Genomic DNA, 14158 nt, shown 5'->3' on the forward strand with positions numbered 1-14158 from the left:
GGTAAAGGTATCATCAGAGGTCAAGACGATCTAACTACATGGTTGTGCAATACCCAAGTTGCTACGAAGATGGAGAGAAGTCTGTATGCCTTTCCTTCCTAACTCAAGAATCAGACACCATTTTCACATCACCAAGACAATGGCGAGCCAAGACCAGAAGGCAAGCCTATCTAACCCCACATTCTTTCCACCATGGCTTACAGTGTCCCATGCTGGCAAAGATTATTGTTAGGGAGCTTCTGGGGGTTCGTTAGTGAAGCTGGAATGAGAGGATAGCCCTCACTCTACAGACCTAGGACCTGTGAAGTATTCCTCAAATTCCCAATGTCAGCCTAAAAGTTGGTTCCCAGTGCCCACTAGAATAAAAGCTCCACGTGCGTTTGTCTGCCATGCTCATGGCTGAAGCTTTGGTGCCTTATTTTAAGTCACATCTTGTTCAGAGACATTCTACTTCACAAAGTCACTGCTGTCTTTGGTTTGTGCATTAAAAACCCTAATAGGTAGTGTTTATTATGCTTTAGAGTCACTCTCAGAATATGGGCAAGAAAATGTACAGAGCTGACGAGGAGTTAATAAAAAGCCGAGAGCACTGAGGAAGCACTTCAAAGACATAATGAAATATACCTTTCAGTTAAAAGACATCTGTGGCAGGATGAGTGCCCTCCCCAAAGCAGTCTACATCCTAGTCCCAGGCACCTGAATATGTTAGATCACATGGTAAATTATACTTTACAGATATAATTAAAGTTATAGAGGTTAAAACAGGGAGATTATCCTATATCATCTAGATGAGTCCAATCTAATCACATGAACCCATAAAGTGAGAGAACTTTCTCTGGCTAGAAGCAGAGAGATGTGGCAGAGAAAAATACAGAAATTTAAAGCATGAGGGGGTCTTAACCCACTGTGGCTGGAACAGGGGCCACATGAAAATCATGGGAAGGAATGATGGCAGCCTCTAAGACCAAAGACCCACCTCTAGCTGACATCCAGCCAGGAAACAGAGACCTCAGTCCTACAACTGCAAGGAACTGAATTCAGCTAACAACGTGAATGAGCTCAGAAGCAGAGGCATCCTCAGAGCCTCGAAAAAGGAATCCAGCTCTGTAAACCCTTTGATTTCAATCTTGTGCAACAATAAGGAGTAGGCCCAGGTGAACCACACTGTACCCAGACTTCTGGCCTACAGGATTATGAACTAATAAATTCATTTTGTTTTAAGCTGCTAGGTGTGTGGCTATTTGTTACAGCAATAAAAGAACAAATGCAACCAGCAAGGACTTGACAAGAGAAGCAAATCCCTCTGGCCAAAATTTGCTGATCCACTAATATGGCTCTTTCTTGCAGTCCAAAACAGATTGCAAGTTACTGGAAGACAGCAGAGAGAAGCCCCCATATAGATTTCTCCTGTCTGGAAAAGGTAGGTGCTGCTTCAGGAAGGACCCACAAGGAAGGCAAGGGGAAGTTCACCTGCCCAGACAACTAGAACAGCCAAATCCACCTTGCTGAGCAGTGAGACAAAAGAAGTCACTGATGGGTGCCTGGGTGGCTCAGTTGGTAAAGCATCTGACTTCAGCTCAGGTCATGATCTCGCAGTTCATGAGTTTGAGCCCCATGTTGGGCTCTCTGCTGACAGCGTGGAGCCTGGAGCCTACTTCGAGTTCCATGTCTCCCTCTCTGCCCCTCCCCTACTCTCTCTCTATCTCTCAAAAATAAATAAACATTAAAAAATTAAAAAAAAAAAAAAAAAAAGAAGTCACTGCTAGATGGCTACAATCCCCTGCTAGAGGTTATCTCAATGGTACAAGTACTATGAACACAAGTCTCCCTCCATAAATGCGTGTATCCTGGACATATATTTCATGTATTGACCTAACCTTGTACTCATCAGAAGCCATCTTTGTGAGGATCTCAGCAGAGTCTAGCTCCCAAAACATACCTGACATATAAAATGAACTCAACATAGTTCAATAAATGAATAGGTTTTTAAATTAAAAGAATGCCTAATGGAAACCACTATTAATCCCAGAGAACTTTAAGGATGCAATAGAATTCTGACATCCAGTATTCATTTTCATTCAAGGTATAAATAATTGAGGTATGCTCATGAATAAGAATCTAGAAGGTAAGAAGCCTTGACAATATCTAGGCAAAGAATAAAAATTTTCACTGAAATGTTCTTCAGAGCTACTTTGCTTGGTTAGGATGGATACCTAACACAGAAGAAAATTTCTATCTCGCCAGCAATTGCCTTCAGCATGAAAACAGTTCTAGTGATGATTAACTTCTATTTACTGAACACCTAATGCATGCCAGACCCCTTGTCATGTTCTTCATATGCACGACCAATAATCACAACAAAGGGTAAACTAGATTATCTATATGTAAAAGAAGAGGAAACTGAGGCTTACTGACACTAAATTTATCCAAGGTCACCCAACTGGTAAAACTGCTAAGGCGGTGCATTTGAACCTAGATGCAGCTGACCTCAAGCCCATGCCCCCGGCCACTCTGCCATACCTCCCCCATGTTGTCAAAACACTATTGTCCAAAGGTCATCAAGAGACAGAGGAGGCCCAGGAGGAAGAATATCTTGGCTGAAGAACAGGGACACATCCATACCACCACCGACAACAACAAAAAACAAAAAAACAAACAACAAAAAACAAAAATAAGAGGAGAAATGCTTCAAAACAGGTCTTCCCTGAAAATCTGCTTTGGGTACAGAAACACAAATTGACAGCACAGTTTCTCTCCCCCCAAGGCTGGGCCTGACATCTGGTTGCTTCTCCTGTTGTGTTTCTTGGTGTGATTAACTGCCCATGCGCAATGATGTCGCAGGTCACATTCATCTACCATCAAAGTGGCTGAAATGTTAACCAAATGGCAGGAGTAAAAGTCTGCTTGATGTAAATGCAGTATCAATTCCAGTGCTCCAGTTAAGGCCCTGTTTAACTCAAGAAATGAGAGTCACATTTCAAAATGTTTAGAAGTCATTTTATCCCAAAGGTATCCTCCAAAATCACCTTTCCACAGAACAATTTTGACCACTCACTATGATTCAAGAACCTCATTTTCTGACTTTATGGAGACAGAGTTTTCAGCAACAGCAGACAGGCAGAAGCAGAACCGGAAATACTCTCTGGGCATAAGAAATGTGCAAAAAGCATATGGCAGTGACCTTAATACCCAGTCATAAATCAAGAAGACACAACTACACCAGAATGGGCTGCAACATAGCTGACAGTGTTGATGGCACATGTCCATGTACCCTATCATGCCAACCCTCCCAACCAGGGAGGGATTTTCGGTTGAAACCTAAGTTGGTGATTGTCAGATCACGAAGGCTGTGCTGTCATTCTACTTGGAGTCCAATTCAGACATTGTGTGAGTGGAAGGATTTTCTGGGTTGTGCACACAGTAAGTGTTTAATGATTAAACAGAAACGAATGATGAATGGGCACCAATATAAGTTACTAGGACTTCTAAAAGCACCCATATTTCCAAAATGTGCATCATTCTGGCTGAGTGAACATTTCTGCCTTGTACTGAAATAAAGCAAAACAGCCAAAACTATACAAGGAAATGGTCTACCATTTATAACCATCTTTCTGGCACAATGCAACAAGTGCCAACAGGCTACGTGTCTGCACAAATGAGCTAATGTAGCCACGGAGACCAGTCATCTGGGACTGCAAACATCCACATTCAGAAATATAGATCTTATTTGAAATTATACTATAGAAACATTAACCAATAGAATACCAGACTATTGAACAAAGCAACTCAGTATTTTTTTCTAACTGAAACAGAAAATACTACTACTGGAATAAAACAAAAACATATCTTAGGGCACCTGGGTGGCTCAGTCAGTTAAGCGTCCGACTTTAGCTCAGGTCATGATCTCACAGTTCGTGAGTTCAAGCCCCACATCGGGCTCTATGCTGACAGCTTAGAGCTGCTTGACTGCTTCAAATTCTATATCTTCCTCTCTCTCTGCTACTCCCCTGCTCACGCTCTGTCTCTCCTTCAAAAATAAATAAAAACATTAAAAAAAAATGTTTTACAAACAAAAACAGATCTTAAGCATTAGGCCTACGCCCTTCATACCAACTGGTTCACCATCAACCTTGCCACACAAAAAAAAAAAAAACCTAAAACTCACCCATTTTTCTTACTACCTACTCAGGCAGAAGCTACAGCATCATAGAGTCAAGGAGGATACAAGAACTTTATTTTTTTTTAATTTATAATAAAAATTTTTAAGTTTATTTATTGAGACAAAGAGAACAAGCAGGTGAGGGGCAAAGAGAGAAGAGGAAAGAGAGAATCCCGAGCAGGCCTGGCACCATCAGCACAGAGTCCCACATGGGGCTCAAACTCACAAACTGTGAGATCATGACCTGAGCCAAAACCAAGAGTCAGGTGCTTAACTGACTAAGCCACCCAGGTGTCCCAACAAGGCTGCAAGAACTTCTTGATAGTCGGTCTAGCATGTAAACCTCAGGAGAGGTTTCTAAAGGTCACTTTCTAGGGTACAATCCAGGCACAAAGTCTAGAAACCATTCTTAGAAGCCTCAGGAGAATGGATCTCCCTATAAAGAAATCATGCTTGCACAAAGTCCCAGAGGATTCTGATTTCTTGTTATTATAATGAGGAACATGTCTTTTCAGGCACATACTTCTTCCAAGGCTCTTTCCCTCGTATTAAGAGATTCTACTGACAACTCAGAGTGCTATCTGGTGAGTAGGAAATCAGAACACTGGATGCTAAATGATGTTGTTGGAGAGGCAGGTCACAAGAGCTCTCAAAAAACCAAAGAAATCCACCAGTTCTAGAACTGTACACAACTCTCTGATGGCCAAAATGCTCAGGTTCATCTGTATTCTTTGATTAAGAATGAACATGTATACTCTCAGACTGCTTCTCTGAACTACTGCTTCCTAGGCTGATCAGACTTTGTTGCAATTTCCCTTTTCTGTAAGTGTAATTCCATCATTGGTTAATCTAATGATTACGGGTACTCCCATCCAATTCTAAGGTTTTCCCACTGTGACAGCTCAGTGTCTCCTTGTTGACATGCTTTTTAAGAATGGATGTCCATCTTCCCAAAGATTTCTGAGATTTTTTTGTTTTTAATCTGGAGAACTCTTTCTTCAAATGAACTCTTATAATCTCAAATTACAATATAAAAAAACCCACAACATAAAAAATAGGTTTTCTCTGATTGAAACAGACACAAGGGACCTTAGGTTTAGACTCAGAGCCATACCCAACTCATTCTTCCCCCTTTTACCTTTTGGGAAAAAGCCCAGAAGTTTGAAAGAACAGAATACGAATGAGCTAAATTATCTCTCAAATTCCCAGCCAGGCTTATGTTTCCACAAAAACAAAGTTATGTTGTCCAGGGAAAATGTTCACATTCCAAAAGTATTAGTGCTTGAAGCTTCTCCACACAGCAAGCATACTCACCAGGATCGGCTTCAGGATGTCCACGTTGGAACGAAGTACTTGCTCTGCTGCATCCAGTTTCTCCCTTGGCAAGCCGCACAGCGTGGAAACTTCTTGGTCACCAAGTTGAATCACCTCTTCTAATTTTGATCCACTGCACAGATTGGTCAAATGTAACTGGTAGCCTTGCAAAAATACCTGGAAGCATTTCATGCAAAAAGAGTCAAGGGAAACTGGATTAAGAAGATGGGGTAGGTGGTGGGCCAATATAGCTTTGAAGAATGGACACCATTGCAATAGTCCACTGCATCAGATCTCTTTACCCAACTTTGGAATGTATCAGGGCACAATCCAACAGAAAACTTAAAGCCTGGATGTTGTGTTTGACTCATCATCTCCCACGCTCTTGTCCTTGTGAAGGGAAATCCTGAGTTCAACTCTTTGTGTCAAAAATGGGACACATGATTCAGCAAATAGGAATTGAGAGTTCAAACTCCTGAAACCACTTTTATTAGAGAAAAAAACTCCCATTATTTTGGAACTTATGTGATCTTAAACTGGGGTTGGACCAAATTATGAAAAAAAAAAAAAAGCATTCATACTATTTATTTGTAGGTATAGCTATTTCACTGATCCAAAAAACTATGTTGAAGCAATTTCAGAATTTGGAACTCTTCATTTGATTTGCCCCAGAGCAGAGTAACAGAAAGCTGAGCCTCTTTTTCATCTCATTGGAGGCCAATTCTAAGTCACTCTTAAGTATTCATTAGAGCAGACCCCTGGAGAGCCTTTCCTTGGCCGTATTTTGTTTACTTAATTAGCTTTTCTGGGCCTCAATAAACTGCCCTTCTTCATACATGGTCCTTACTGTCCAATTAGACAGCAAATTCAGTAAGAGGAGGGGCTTGGTTTTCTTGCTCACTTTTCTTGTCCACAGTGCTGAAACATTACAGACAGTAAATATTTGTGGAATGGATGGATGATGCAGACTCTGTATTACTCCATTATTACCTCTCCTGTTTAAATTAATGCAGCTTGACCTGCTCGTAGTGAAATCTAGAATGAGTGATGTATCAAGAGCCTCTCCAGACCTATGCAGCCTTCTAACGTTACAGAGCACTTGGCCTGCCATGGTTTCCGGTAAGTTTTCACCTACTGCCAGACACGCAAGTGTACTTCAGTTTTCCTCCTTTCTCTAAGTAGTCCTTGCCGTCAGCCTACCTTCAGTATCGGTGTTTGAGAGCACCGACCACAGAGAGATTCTAATACTATGCAAGGACCACCTCCATGCATAGGATGCCCCTTATTTTAAACTAACCTGATGGGACAGAGATGATACTGGCAGGGGGAAATGGAAATTATGCTAAATGCAACTGTTTTAACAAGACTGCTGCCTTTGGCCCATCTCCCGACCATACAACTGGTAAACACAAGGCATATTTTCCTTGTTTTATAAGGGCAAGCAGTAAGCACATTTTTCTAATTTTAAAAATTCTACATCACGTAAAATGAAGACTTTTTTTTTTAATCAGGCATAAACATTTCCAATGCTTCTGCTTATTGTAAAGATATAAGCTAGTGTGTAGACAAGAGACAGGCTAAAGAAGCAGTGCCCCTTTCTGCCAGAGAATACACTGGAGAACCTTCTATGAAAATCGAGAGCCATGCAATCAGGGTCTGCTACTCACAGCCCAGGAGCTGTATGATATCCAATTATGCCAAAGGAAGGGGTCTGAGAATCTAAGGTTAAAATTCTACATAAACTACCATTACTTCCTGGTTTTACAAATTAAGGAAAAAAAAAAAAAACATTTTCTCCTTATAGATTTTTTTTGTCCATCATTAAAGGAAGCATCAACTTTTAAAATCTCCTGTCTTAGATTTTATAGATAGTTGCTCTGATCAATACTCCTCAACTCTGATTACCATCTCAGAACTGTAAAAAAAATTTTTTTTAAATGTTTATCTTAACTTGAATTCATCTCCCTTCCCCTTTAGGGGGATGTTATCAACAAATGCTAGTTGACAGGCAGGAAACCAGTTTTATATCAACCAGCTGGCCCACGACACCAGGCTGCACATTCCACTCTCTGGATGGTGGGGCAATGCCAGCCTGGGCAGAGAAGTGAAAGCTGGTGAAGGTGAACTTGAGCACCATTACAAAGACAGGGACTCTCAAACAGTGTAACTGCCATCAGCCCCCCAAGGAAGCCGAATCTTACAGCTTACCTTGTGGAGACTGACATCAGCCCCCAGCATTTTGTCCACAGTAGGCCTTGGCAGAGAGAGGTTGTAAGTCAGGAATCCAGAGAAGGTTTCATTGTCCACTAGGAAATCCTGAAGCTTCAAGCCTGCCGAGAAATAGTATTTTATTTTCATTTAATAAGTTAAAAAAAAAAAAGTAGTCAGCACAATGGGGCAGGTGGAGAAAAATAATATTGATGGCCTCATTTTTTTTAACTATTTTTTTCTTTTTTCTTTTCTTTCTTTTTTTTGTGTATTTATTGAGAGATAGAGGGAGAGAGGGAGCATGCACATGTACAGAGAGAGAGAGAGAAAGAGAGAGCGAGAGCGAGAGAGAGAATCCCAAGTGGGCTCCACATAGCACAGAGCCTGATGCGGGGCTCAAGCTCACAAACCTTCAGATCTTGAGCTGAAATCAATAGTTGGAAGCTTAACCGACGGAGCCACCCAGGTACCCCCTAATGGCCTTGTTTTAAACAAATTGATAACCACAGGTTTCTGGCTTAAGCATACAGAGAAAGGACGTTCAGGGAGCTTTGCTTTACAGGAGAGATGAAAAGAATGTCTTCTGAAGATGTGTAGAACCACAGTCAGCGTGTGCTCCTAGCCTCAAAAGCACCACAGTGCTCCACACACTCACATAGCTTTTCCTTGCTTTTCGAGGGAAAAAACCAAACCCTTTAGATGATCTCGCCCGACCCATCTGAAATTTGTGAAACTAACACCCCTGCTCCTGTCTCCCCAATGCCATCTCAGCTACAAATCGGAGATACTTAAAGCCTTAGTCCCACAAGCCCCAGGGGCTGATTTTCTCTTGTTGCAGGAGAGTTGTTCCTAAACTTGAGTGGGCATCAGAATCACCTGAGGTCTTGTTAAAACAGATTACCGGTCCCCACACCACCCCCAGAGTTTCTGATTCAGCCAGCCCGGGATGAGGCCAGAGAATTCACATTTCCCTTGAGCTTCCAGGTGATGTGGATACTGCAGGTCTGGGCCCCACACTTTGAGAGCCGCTGGTGTGAAGCATTACGCATATCAAAGCACTTTCACAGATGTGGTCTCATTTTAATTCCAACTGTGTAACAAATGATACAGAGCTCCAAAACCCAGGTCTGCCAGGCTTTAGGAAAACACAGCATATATTTAAAAATTCACCCTACTACATGACTGGATTGGTACGGGGTTTCATAAAAAAATCCTTTTAAATAATAAACCTTGCAGGTTCAGTCTGGTAATTAAAGCAGAAAAGGCACTGGCCGGAGAAATCCTCAAGTTTAGTCCCTGGAGTTGGAAGCTGTGCCTGGTGGTATCATTTGGGTACTTGAAATCATCTTTCTGACACTCAGGCTTTTTTATCTCCAGAATGAGAGTTTTCTAACCAGATGTTTGGTGGGACCCTCCTGACTCTGAAATGGTACAGTTTTCCCTCCCCTGTTTCATTTGTCCACTTCTTCTTCTGCCCCACCTTCTTAATAACCCAACTTCTTTCAATAAAGAGAAAACCAGCTCATCACAACCACGTGACTAAGCAATGCTCATTCGCAGACTGCAGCCCACAGGCCCAGGCACTAACAGACCTCTAGAGGGCAAACCTTGCAAACCCAATCATTTAACTGAAGCAAAACAGGTGTGATCTGCAAATGGGACTACAATGTGAAGCTTAATACTGGTTGCTGAAGGAGGTCATGAGATAAAGCAGGAGGAGGGCACAAAAGCTCAACCAGACTCTCATCATTGCTGCCAGATCCAGGTCTGTTCTTAAGCAAACTTTAATAATTTAGAGTTCTAGAAACGATAAGTTAAGCACGATTCACATCTTCCCATCTCTAGAGAAATGACTGTCCGGTTACACCTGACCAGCTAATGCCTATTTATTCCTCGTGACACATTCAAGAGGCTGTTCTTTGCCCAGCTAGTGTCCCTCCTCAGACCAGGTGCTCCTGCAAACGGCAACCAGCCTGCTGCTTCCACAGGTGCACCTGCCTGGTGCTCCCCATCACATATGACACTATACTGTTACCACAGGGCTCATTCCTATAGTTGACAAACCTCAGAGCACCTCAGATTCACTTAGGAAGCATACCAAAATGCAGTTTCTTGGGCCCAATTCCTAGAGATCCTGAAATAATGGATCTACAGTGGGACCTGAGAATCTCCATTTTAATAAGCATTCCTTGTACTTCTAATGTAGGGAGTCTGGGGACCATACCTTAAGGAATGTTGCTTTATTTGCATATTATCTCCACTGGTATACAGAATATGTGTTGTTGCTTTTTAAGCAAGCTCTACACTCAATGTAGTGCTCGAACTCACAAGAGTCATGTGCTCTACTGACTGAGCCAACCATGTGCCCTCAGAATATGTGTTTTATTTCTGTATCCCTGTGCCCAGATCAGAGCCTGGCAAAGAACTACTGGTCATTACAAAAAAAGGATGGCTGGATAAGAAATAATAGGAGGTGGGATTAGGGCTGGGAAGATTCCAAAAGTATTTGAGCAGCATCACAGATTTCCTTTCAGTTGAGCAGATCCAAGAAGGGCCCAGAGATATCAGGACAATTCTCAGGCTACACCCCAGGAGTAATCAGGACCCCTATCTTAATATTCCCAGTGACACAAAGTAACACCCAGGTGTTTACCCCTGTGGTAGGGATAAACGAGAAAGAAGGTAAGAAAGCTAGTAGCTTCAATTGAAGCCTGGCATGAAAAGCCAGACACTGACCATTGTGGAACAATGGGGAAAACACCACAATGGGGGTCAGAAAACCTGGGCTCTGTATCCATTTATTTACCAGGGTATCTCACCTAAGCTGCGTCTCCACTGCCTTACTTATAAAACAGGGGTTAAAAAAAAAAAAGACATCTCTGAGCCCTGTATAAAGCAGAGTATACACATGAGCTGACCCTCACTGACTTCATGAACCACAAATTCCTCCTGAGCGTGAAAAGCCAGAGCAGGACGTGGACACTATGCTAGGGAACTTCACAACAGCCTCCTCCCTCCAGAAGAGGGTTGCTAAAGTGTGGGAGGCTGACCTAGGCTGCACTTGCAATGGGTCTAGGTCATGAGCAACACTCTTGAGACCAGCAAGTATGTTTATAAGACTCTTCTGTTATGTCAACAGGCTCTGCGAATGGCAACAGCTGGATGTGATCTATCAGTGAATCCCCTGGATGAGACAGAAGAACCAAGAGGCCAATTAAATAGTCAACAACCCTTGGTAGTGCACGTGCACAGGGTGGTGAGGTCGCTGGGTCAGGGAGCAGCAGGGAAGGCCAAAGATCCCTGGCTACAGAGAACTCGCATTCCAGTCACATGCGTACCACACATGGAGACTCAGATTCACACACCACCACCACCAACAGCTACAATCAGTGTGGACAAAGAAAAGCAATGTGGTACGGTGCACTGGTTCTCAACTTTGGCTCTGATTAGAAACAAATAGGTAGCGTTACAAAAATCCCAATGCCTAGGCTACAACCCCCCAACATCTACTCAGAACTTTTGGAGCCAACACCCAAGTATCAGAATTTTATACAGCTCTCCAGGCAATTCTAGCTGAGTCTGAGAAACAATGGAGTGGTAGAAAGATCAGGGATGTGAGGCCAGAAAAACCTAATTTTGATGCTGGACTCTGCTGTTGATTGACTGTGCCTTTGAGAAATGCATTTTGCCTTCCTGAGACCAACTTTTCGTCCCTAAGAGGTAAGGATAACATTATCACCACCTTTCCAAGATATGAGGATTGGAGGTATTCACAGGTAAAGCATGAACAGTGAATAATAAATGGTAATAATTTTGTGATTATTGAAAAGGTGTTTTTTTTTTTTTTTCACCTGACTTTACCAGTGTACTCTAGTGAAGTATAGGGAGAAGGTAAGGACACGGTCCTTGCCCTCAAGGAATTTTCAAGGCTGATAAGGGAGATGAAGAGACATGTCAATGAAGCAGAAGGAGGAATGAGAAAGCCAGAGTAAGGCAGTTCATGCAAGTGTTTGACCAAGATGAGACTTGTCTGCAAGTGCTTGAGGCAGCGGGGAAGAGTCTGGCTGAAGCCAAATTCTGGAAAACGACAGAGGGCCAAAAATCTCTTTTGAGGTTGTGGCAAGTGAGATCTCTCATCATGGCAGGGGCCAGGACACCCTGTAGCCATAGTGCTATGTACTTACAGGTTCTAAATAAATGTTTTTCAATGAATAAATAAATCGACAAGCAGATAAACATAGAGGAGATTTCTCAAAACCTAAGATTTGGGGAGTAGAATGGGAGAGAGGGGAGGAAGGCATGTAGTGGGAGACAGGAGTGAGGTGGCTTTGTACCTCTGGTCTCAGTTTTTTCCATTCTGTAGTTGGCAAGAAAATGAGTGGAGAAGCCAAGAATATGGAGAAAGTCAGATGTATGAAACAGTCCTTCTTCCCCTTGTCCTAGCTAACTCCTACCCTTTTTTTTATGACTTGGCCCATGAGTCATCTCCTCCAGGAAGCCTGCCCTGACTTTCCCACCTCAAGCTGGATTAGGTAGCTGTCCTCTGTGCTCTGTTGGCCTCCTGTGTTTCCCTCAAGCAGCACTCAGACCGAGCTACAGTTGTCTGGGCACCCATCTTTCTTGCCAGAAGAATAGAGCCAGAGCCTTGAGAGCCAGGACTTTGCTGTTTCAAAGCACAGCAGTGCCCAGTACAGGGGAGGCACCAGAAGATCTGAATTCAAGTCCCAGCTTTGCTCTCTCCTCAGTGTGCAGCCATGAACTTCACTTTTCCCCTTTTCTTAATCTCTCTGGATCTCAGTTTCCTTCGATATAAAATGGAGCTAATAACATTCACAGGTTGTCACAAAAACAGAGATCAAGAATGTGAAAGTACTCTTTCAGAGGAAAAGAGTTAGATAACTAAGAGGATGTGCATGCTGTCACAGAACACAGTCATCACAGAGCTGGACTGGTCACTAAATTCAGCATGAGCCTCTGCTGCCCACAGAGAAGACCAAGAGTCACTACCCACCGGAGGCCAGGAGAACTTTCCTACTGCATTGCCTCCAATATGAACTAAAATACTCCATCCACTGAACTCAGCCCCCTTGGTTGTGCCTGAAGGAGCAAACAGTGGCCTGTCCATTTCCCAAGAGCTTTGCTTTAGATGCAAAAAGGCAGGGCAAAAGAAAGAAGAAACAAAAACAAAAACAAAGACAAAAAACCCAATTCAGGAGTTTGGAGTCTAAATAACAAAACAAGTGAAGTGTGTGTTTGTAGGCTGAGGAAGAACAGAACAGAATCCTCAGTTTCTTGCCAATCCTCTGGGCCAGGCCTCGCTGACCAAGCTTAGGAAACACTTCCATGGCAGCCAGGGGAGAGGCCCCGCACACGGCAAGATGCTTTCATGACACTATGTGTTTCTTCTGCTTCTCTCCGGGCTGACTGAGAGCAGCTGAGGACCGGGAAGGGCAAGGAAGGCGGGGCGGGCAGGAAGGCGGAGGAGGGAAGCCTTCAGCAGAGCCAGCTGGGGTTACTCTCGGTCAGTACCCTCCAGTCCCCAGCTCAAGTTTCAAGATCCCTGTAGTCTCTTTTGTTCAACATGAAAAGGAACCACAGCAATCAGCTGCTTGAGAAGTGGGTGGAGGAGACAAATGAAAAAAAGAAGTCCAGAAAGAGATCCGTCAGCATCCAAAGCTCAGATACTCTTCTTAAAAGGACCCCAGGAGGGTCTCCAGCCCTCACCCTGTCAAATGGGCAGTGGGCTGGAGGGGACCAGGTCAAATTCTAACTAGTGGCTTTACTCCTCTGAGTAAAGCCGAAGCTTGTCCAGCCATACAAAACCTTGAGAAAATCTCTTTGCTACAAAAGGGCTGGTAACAAGCACACTCAGGTGCTTTTTGTTGTTAGGGTTTTGTTTTGTTTTCCTGATGTTAGGTCTCTACTTCTCTAAGGATTGCTACTGCCTGCATCCTAGAGATGGCTGGGCCCTCCTTCTCTGGGAAGACCAGAGCTTCTCTGGGAATTTTGGGGCTCTGGACAGGGAAGCAAGGCACGGTGACTGGCCGCTGCCTAGGTGATCCCTTAGGGCAGGTGAGAGGATGCCAGGAGCTTAGGGTGTATGTGTGTGTTTATATATATAGCTTCAGAACCTCTCTGCCATGCATCTGGTCCTGGGGTTCCCAACCCAGGGAAAGTTTCCCTCCTTACAGTAAGGGCTTGCTGAGGGGATACGAAGATGTACCCAAAGAGTTTCAGGTTCTAGAGTCTGGCCAACCTGGTTCAAACCTCAGTTTCAGAATTTTCCAGTCATGTGGCCTTGGAGAGGTTACTTAAGCTCTCTGAGCCTCCACTGTTCTATAAACAGAAGTTTACCTTTACTAGGAGTCTGGGTTATTTTAAACAAGTTCAAAATAAAGGCCAATAAAGTCATGGACAACAATTATGTGAAGGGGTCCCAAGAGAAACCAGAATATTTAGGGTTATGCTCCCTGAACC

General features: G+C 43.3%; 1 protein-coding gene across 4 annotated transcripts in view; it reads right to left on the reverse strand.

Moving 5' to 3' along the window:
• ABCA1 (ATP binding cassette subfamily A member 1) overlaps positions 1 to 14158 on the reverse strand; it is a 132439-nt gene that overhangs the window by 71710 nt on the left and 46571 nt on the right. For all 4 annotated transcript variants that reach the window (XR_006210846.1, XM_042965355.1, XM_042965354.1 and 1 more), the window contains exons 6-7: positions 7682 to 7803; positions 5474 to 5650 (exon numbers count right to left, since the gene is read on the reverse strand). Coding sequence is in view for 3 of the 4 variants with exons in the window: in XM_042965355.1 (XP_042821289.1) it covers positions 5474 to 5650; positions 7682 to 7803 (299 nt within the window). In the remaining variant the exon portion in view is untranslated. The remainder of the gene's footprint in view (positions 1 to 5473; positions 5651 to 7681; positions 7804 to 14158) is intronic.

This window comes from Panthera tigris, chromosome D4 (genome assembly GCF_018350195.1).
Source record: "Panthera tigris isolate Pti1 chromosome D4, P.tigris_Pti1_mat1.1, whole genome shotgun sequence".
Lineage (NCBI taxonomy): Eukaryota > Metazoa > Chordata > Mammalia > Carnivora > Felidae > Panthera > Panthera tigris.